This window comes from Phyllostomus discolor, chromosome 5 (assembly GCF_004126475.2).
Source record: "Phyllostomus discolor isolate MPI-MPIP mPhyDis1 chromosome 5, mPhyDis1.pri.v3, whole genome shotgun sequence".
In the NCBI taxonomy this organism is placed as follows: domain Eukaryota; kingdom Metazoa; phylum Chordata; class Mammalia; order Chiroptera; family Phyllostomidae; genus Phyllostomus; species Phyllostomus discolor.
Genome location: NC_040907.2, coordinates 76715798 through 76723921, shown reverse-complemented (window position 1 = coordinate 76723921; position 8124 = coordinate 76715798). Strand labels below are relative to the sequence as shown.

At 42.9% G+C, this 8124-nt stretch overlaps 1 protein-coding gene across 1 annotated transcript in view; it reads right to left on the bottom strand.

Moving 5' to 3' along the window:
* Nucleotides 1-3868: 3868 nt before the first annotated feature.
* MBOAT1 (membrane bound O-acyltransferase domain containing 1) overlaps nt 3869-8124 on the bottom strand; it is a 102893-nt gene continuing 98637 nt past the window's right edge. The window contains exon 13 of the mRNA XM_028513889.2: nt 3869-5230. Coding sequence (XP_028369690.2) covers nt 5110-5230 — 121 coding nt within the window. The 3' untranslated portion in view covers nt 3869-5109. The remainder of the gene's footprint in view (nt 5231-8124) is intronic.

The following is an 8124-nucleotide window of genomic DNA, read 5'->3' as shown; positions in this document are numbered from 1 at the left end:
GAACTACTAGCTAGCTTAATAGAAACAATGGGTTTGGTGTCCTCCTTCCTCAGTAAGGCTGGGTGGGAAGAGAGTTCAACAAAGAAAGATGCCTGCTGACATTTCTGTCTGGAGCCAGCTGCTCTGTCTCCAGCTCTGGCTCCAGTCCTCACCCTGAAGCTAGTCAATTCACTTCCTCCCTTTATGTTCCTGTCACTTTTTGAGCCACTGTCCCTGCACTGGAGCCCAGAGTGAGCTCTGAGCATGCAAGTCCATGTGAGGGCCGCTCAAGGCAAACACCCAGGACTCGAGTAGACTTCCATCTCACTCAATTGCTATCCCCATGGGTTTTCATAGCCAAATGTTATGGGGACTTCTTTTTCCAACCCCAGTGCCCTAGGCTGGGGACCCCAGTGTGGGGCTGGTGCCCCTCACTTTTCAGGGAGTCCTCCACAGGTGAAATAGTCCTTTGGATTCTTAATTACTGCACTGTGAGTGTGGGGCCAGCCAGTTTTGCACCTCTGCTGCTCCTATCAGTCTCCTCATGTCTTCTTTATATCCGTAATTATAGGACTTCTGCTAGTCCTCAAATGGTTCTCAATGATGGTTTTTCTATAACTTAGTGTAATTGTGACATGATCATGTAAGGGGCAAGCACAGCGTTTACCTACTCTCCCATCTTGACCAGAAGTCTCCCTACTGCACTCTACACCTTCCTATTCTTAATCATTCTGAGCAGTCCACTTTCTGGGAATCAACCTTCTCCTCAGGCCATCAGTTTCTGCTGTCTCCTGAGTAGGTATGCCTAATTGTCCAAAGGTCCTGCTCATTTCCCTAGCAAATCAGTTTGTCCCCCTAACACAAACAAGTACTTATAGTCTAGCCCAACCTTTGCATATTTCAAAGTGTGCTAAGCGTCATATATAAACCAAAGGTCTTCTAGGAGCACAAGCACTGACAGCAGCTTCAAAATACCTCCTTTGAACAAATTCTAAAATTTAGCTTAGCTCCCATCCCACGTTTTCCCTTCTCACCAGGTAGGATAAGAACAAGGTTACCACTGCCCTCCACTGACAGGACTTCTGCTGCTCCCCTTACAAGGCAGACATAGCAGCAGTCAGCATTTCCAACAGCAGATCTCTTTCCCCACTCCTTGCATCTTCAACAAGCTCCCCAAGTGACAGGGCCGGCCAGTCTGCATGTGGGACAAAGTGAGTTGTAGAGTTACTTTCAGCTATAAAATTTTCTCTCTCTGAAAACAAAAGTGCTTCTGCACCAGGCAATGAAATGGATTTTGGACTTTGCCAGACCAGGATTCAAAACCCAGCTCCACTCACTACTAGCTAGCTGGGTGACCTCGGGAAAGTTGAAGGCTCTGAGCCTTGCCTTCCACATTTGCATGAAATGGATAATAGTACCAAGTTCACTGACTGTATTTGGTTATACATATGAAAGCAGTCAATGACAGCTAGTTTTCTTTGCCTTAGTATCTGCTGGGTACGTTTTCATAAGTTTAGGGAGGTAGACAAAGCTTGTGTGGGCTGAATCTTCTCCTGAAAATACCTAAGGGCATCATGAAGTCACTCACTGAGCTTGGAACCTTCACTGCAGATCCTCCTGGAGGGGAAACTACCTCCCCGACTACCTCTATGGGCCACCCATGAAAACACAGCTTGCTCCTTTGGGCATTAACTGGTACTGATATGTTGCAAAGTCAGCATCCAATTTCAGGACAAGGGTAGGCTTAACTCTAAAACTATTGGACATGAGTCCTGGGCAGGAAGCTGGAGAGCTGTGATATTGCTCTCCAAAGTAACCTGCTGACACCATGAAATGAGAGATTTGCAAACTTACAGGAAAACGAGGATATGCCACCCAATCACTGTGTAATTCTGATGCTGGGGTTCTCCTGGGCATTCCTACAGCACAGTCTGGGTCATGTCTTTGTGATCACACTGTGAGCACTTCGATGGCACAGAATGAGTCTTTGTTATCTTTTACCCGCACTGTGTAACAGAGTGCCAGGCCCACCTGCAGACATGACGACATTAGATAAATAAGTGAAGCATTACTTAATGGTTGGACAGACCAGTGCAGTTCTGAGTATGTAAATTGACTGCCTGAGTGGTTATTCCACATGATGTGCTTTCAAAACACAAGCCTTTCTTTCAAAATCTAATTCTGAAAAGCAGAAGATTCCCAGGGCAAAAATGGCTCCATCACAACTGTCAAGTACAATGATGCATTAAACTAATTCTTTTCATCCCTCATTCATTCAACAAATATTTCCTAAATCTTCATTACATGCCAGGCACTGTGCCAAGAGCTAGAGACAAGAAGAGAAATAAGATGTGATCCTTCAAAGGGCTGGCATGAGTCAATAAAAATTTTTCCTTTGTGGTCCTAATGTGCACCTGGGGTGGAGAAGGGCTGCCGCCCAGTAGGGCCATTGCTAAGCCTGCACCCCAGAGCCTGCATCCCAGTTCTGGAGACCACCTACCAACTCTCATTCCATCTCCCAGTCAAAACCTCAGACTAAATTATGTGTTGCTTTTTGCATCTACCAAATAATGTTCCTGTTCCTTATGGTTACCTTAACCAGTAAAATAATCAAAAACACTAAAATAGAATATTTTAAATTTGACTTTTTGAAACACAAAACCATAAACTGTATTTCTTTTAAACCAACATCTCATCAATTTAATAAATACATATTTATTAAATGAATATTACATTTAGGATAACTTAGATCTCATGCTTAGAAACAGTCCTAACCTCCTATCTAAACTTGGGTTCTAAATGAAAATGGTTTTCTATGGGTAAAAGTCCTCAGGGAGGAAAGGTGCTCCCTTCAGTACTGAGTAAAGCTTCACAATAAGAAAAACGTGCCCATGTGCTTAGGCCCAGCACTAAGTCTGACACTGATAAGCCCAGATTCCAGAGATGTGTCTTCGACTCCATTCCATAAAGTCTATCTGATTCTGGGTGGTCACTAGGGGAACCAAAGGTCCCAGTCTTCCCAGGTCTGAGGGGTCAGCAGATTCCTTGGCAAAACAAGATGACTGGTCACTCTAGTGATCACCTCTACTCTCTCTACCAAAGTTCTTCTCTCAGAATTGAAGATGGTTCCATACAGTGAAACCAGGTCATAAATCATATTGCAAGTCCAAATGCTGTGTTGTGATATGGATAATGCCATACACTTCATGCCAATGGGGATATCTACTATTTTTGCTGGTGTACAAGATATGTATTTTTGGTCTTATGCCTAAAAATATTCCTGTTGGAGACAGACCCTAACAGATTTCAGGTACCTGCATGCCCCCCCGCCCCTTACCCACTATCTAATATTCCTCCTGGGACAGCAAAACAGGGTTGCCCGAAGAATTCCTGGTAAAATTGGGATAAGCCTCATACTCTGGCCCAAATGTGCTACTTTGGGCTACTTTGGGCCACTTTGGGCCAACTGTCACTATTTCACATAAGAATTAGAGTTCAGGTTCAGGGACAAGCACATTGTTTTACATTTCATTGACCTAAGAGAAGCACCAGCTGGACACCTACCATATCACATACCATATCCCATCGCTTTCTTGGGGCACACATGGATTTGGATTTCAGCTCTACCACCATGTCTAACCATGGATGCAGCCAGAAAACACCTCCCTGCAAAACGGGAGTGCATGCCCTGCAATGTTGGGAATGAAGGCCAGAAAGCACACCAAAAAAGAAAACCATCCAAGTGCCTGACATAGAGGACAAATGGAACATGTTATACTGCTCAAGCTTTCAACAAGTAAAACCTTAAGTTTGTGGACATTTGTTAAAACACACACATACTTCAGAATATCCAGTCTCTACTGGTACAAACAAAAAGCAATTCCTCTGCTCAGAAGTATTTCTTTTATACAGAAACAGTTTTTATTCAGTAAGAAACTAACCTTCAAACATCTGATTTGAACAAATTTGCTTCTCCCAAGGTATGTGATTGAGGGCACACCACTGTAGCATATAATTTATTATTATTATTATTATTTTCCACAACATTTAATACCATGTTTCCTTCCCCCACATAGAGTATTAACCAACAGAAGTCCCCAGAAGGAGCCATAGCACATTAATAACAAAGCTAGAAAACTGTCTTTCAGTTTTTGCTTTCCAATATGATAGTTCAACTAACACAAAGTCAGATTTAGTCAGCTCTGAGGCTGGAAAAATAAGTCAGCCCATCATAGCCATGAATATTAATACCGCTATAAAAGGGGAGAAAACAGCATCATTTCTTATCAACTTCTATATAACTTTAAATTACTTTAAAATTATTTCTTTGGAAGACATTCTTCTGCCTTTGGTGGTGTGACCCAGGGTGTTTTCTCAGGGCTGTCCTGGGCAAGCAGATGGTGCACGTGGAATGGAAAAACATCTGGAAAACAGCAGCCCCGCCTAGACTCCTGGCGTATGTGTACAGGAGACTTTCTGATTTACAATCTTGGCTCAGTTCAGAAGAAAAAAAGGGAAGAGATGCATCCTGGAAAAAATGCAGCCTACTTTAGGGCATGGCTGACTTTCAGTCCATTCAAGTGTTCACAGTGAGTCCTCCCGGCTCCCAGTGCTCAGTACCCTGAAAAACATGCCCGCGACCCTGCTCCTCGTGGTCTCCTGATGCAGCTACTGTGTTCAAAACAGTAATGTCACAAGTCGAAGGATGTGGGGCTTCCCAAGGAACAGCCATGTGTGGGTATGTTCTAGTTTAAGAAACCTATGACAAGTCTCCTCAGCAATCACCTTCTAACTTCTGGAGCAGATGTCCGGGTCTCAACATCAACTTTCAGTGGCTGGAATCCCTGCCAGGGAAGCAAAGACCAGCAGCCCAGATGGGCCATTTCTGCAACTCTGGCAGGTTCCCCACACACCCCCACACCACTCAAATGTCCTATAAAACACTAACACAGATCAACTGGACATGGCTGATTTACTGGTACAAAAAGGCTTTACAAAAATACTCCCTGCACTTTTATTTTTAAAAATGCATGTAAACATTGCCTCTAAGTCACTGAAGAACACTTGAGCCTTTTCCTCTCCTCTTTCCAATGGTTTGCAGTTTTCCGTATCCAGCTTTTCCCGGAGATATCAATCTGTTTTTTTCTTATTAACAGAGTTCTGAGGCTGCCGTTGAATAGAAGATTGTGGTCTGATTGGCAGAAATAGTATTATCAGGAGACTTACAATGTGTAAATAAAAGTACATGGACCTAGGAATAAAAACACACAAAAGTTATATTTCAAACAAGGACACCAACGGGCAATCCCACAAGAGCTGGAGATGGAAGGCTCTGCTTCCAGAGGACTGCGCGTGTTTGAATTCAGGCTCATTCTGGTCCACTCTACAGACACTGCTTTTGGTGGGGGAGTGGGACCAAAACTACAAAACCAGGCAGAGCAAACCCAGCAGCTGTTCTGCAGGTAGGCATCCAGTATGATGTCCTGTCAATGGAACAAGACTAAGAGAATGAACCCCACAAAAGCCAGAACCCCCCAATAGTCAAAGTACAAGAAAGCACAGGGCCAAGTTCACACACTGCACTATGTTCCCCACACGCAAACGCACCTGACGCTGTCCATGGTGTGCTCTACTCAAGCGTCCTTGGGTGTATTAGGGGCCAGAAGAATCCAAATTTTGAAAACTTACTCCTTAGCTCTGAAAATAACTTTCATCCAAACTAATAAGAAACAAGTTTTACTTCAAGGTCGTGGACCTGTTATATTAAATGTGGTACTCAGCACAGTGGGTACAATGAAGACAATAAATACTGGACATATCAATAAATGCAAGAAATTAGAGGCAGGTTGCATCTGTGTAACTGTCCTATGATCATTTGGAAAGGCTGAACTTATACTTTTTCTAATGCTTTTTGAAGATCAAAGGCAAATAATGTTAAAAGGGGAGGAAAATCCCACAGCTGATTTATGCATCATTCCTCAGCTTCTGTGACCACAAGGTCAGGATTAGAATCAGATAGCTCACATATCCCCCTAAACTTCCCCACCCTTTAGCAAGAGAAAGGCCTCTCTGAAAATGTCTGCAGAACAGTCAAGTTCTCTAACAGAAGCAAACATATCTTCACTCTTTCATTCTTCCAATGAGGTTTTTTACTGTTTAGAAGGTGGAACCAAAGCATTAAACTAGGATCTACAAAAAGGCAAAGCCACCACCCCATCCCTCAGGAACAGAAAACAAGTACAGGAGTAACAGTACTTTTCTTTTTATGTTCAACAAACTTTTATTGTTGTTGTTCTCCTATATTCTATCAGCCACTATACAGACATTGTGGTAGGTTGGAATAATACCCCTTTAAGATATCCACACACTAATCCTCAGAACATGTGAATATATTACCTTTTATGGCATACTGGACTTTGCAGAGATCCAAGTATAGGATCTCAAAAAGGAAAGATCACTCTGGATTATTGGGTGGGCCCGGTGTAATCCCCTTACAAGAAGTATATGTGACAATTCCATTGTGTAAATGTGCCACAGCTTTTTTTATTCACTCATCTGCATTATAGGTACTTAGGCTGTTTCCAAATCTTGGCTATTGTAAATAATGCTGCAATGAACACAGTGGTACATATATTCTTTTGAATTGGTGCTTCAGGATATTCTTAGGATATATCGCAGCAGTAGAATCACTGGGTCAAAGGCAGTTCCATTTTTAGTTTTTTAAGGAAATTCCACACTGCTTTCCACAGTGGCTACACCAGTCTGCATTCCCACCAACAGTGCACTAGGATTCCCTTTTCTCCACATCCTTGCAAGCACTTGTTGATTTATTAATGATAGCTGTTTTGGTAGGTATGAGGTGGTATCTCATTGTGGTTTTAATTTGCATCTCTCTGATGGCTAGTGATGTTGAGCATCTTTTCATATGTCTATGGGCCCTCTGTATGTCCTCCTTGAAATGCCTATTTAGGTCCTTTGGCCACTTTTTAAAATAGGATTGTCTTCCTAGTGCTGAGTTGTATGAGCTCTTTACATATTTTGGAGATTACACCCTTGTCCAATGTATCATTGACAGATATGTTCTCCCATACAGTCAGTTCCCTTTTCATTTTGATGACAGTTTCTTTAGTTGCGCAGAAGCTTTTTAGTTTGATGTAGTCCCATTTGTTTATTTTTTCCCTTATTTGCCTTGCCCTAGATTTATTGGCAAAAATATTGCTACATGAGATATCTGAAATTGTACTGCCTATGTTATCCTCTAAGATTTTTATGGTATCACAACTTATTATGCAGTAGTAAAAAAGAAGGAATTCTTACCTTTTGTGACAGTATGGATGGAACTGGAGACTATTATTACTAAGTGAAATAAGCCAGCTGGTGAGAGACAAATACCAAATGATCTCCCTTATAAGGGGAATCTAAAGATCAAAATAAACTTATGAGCAACAAAGAGCTAGAAGCATAGACACATGGAACAGACTGACAGCGTAAGAGGGGAGGGAGGGGGTGGGGACTGATTGAAAGAAGGTGACAGGACTAGTCAAAGAACATACTTGGACCATGGACATGGACAATGGTGTGGGGGTTGATGGTGGGATCAAGGGGTGGGCTAAGTAGAGGAGGGCAAAGGGGGAAATATTGGGAAAACTGTAATAGCATAAACAAAACATTTAACAAAAAAAAAAGTATACAGGACAAGTCTTCCTGAGAAAAGGATGTGACGGTGGAATCGGAGGTTAAACTGATGTACTGGGAAGACTGAGGAAGGGTTCATGAATGTAGGCATACAGGCAGCTTCTACTAGTTTCCCTTAGAGATTGTTAAAGAATCCCTGAAACAGATTCAGTTGAAAGAGAATCACTTTTTCTCCCAAAACCTAGATGTGGCTTCTGGCTGCCCTTGATGCCCCTGCTCTGCTAGACAGAGGCCCGGGTGCCTGTCTACTCTGCACCGATGCCAGTGCGGATCCAGGCCCCGCTCAGGTCACAGGTGCCCGCGGGCTCCTGCTCCTTGCTGTGGCTCCCTGGCCTCACCTCACCAGGCGCAGATGTTTCCTTGGACTGTACACACAGGTCATGGTGTTGGGTCCTGAACAGATGCAAACTTAACCATAGTCCTTTCCAGAACCCACTGAACTCCCAGTTC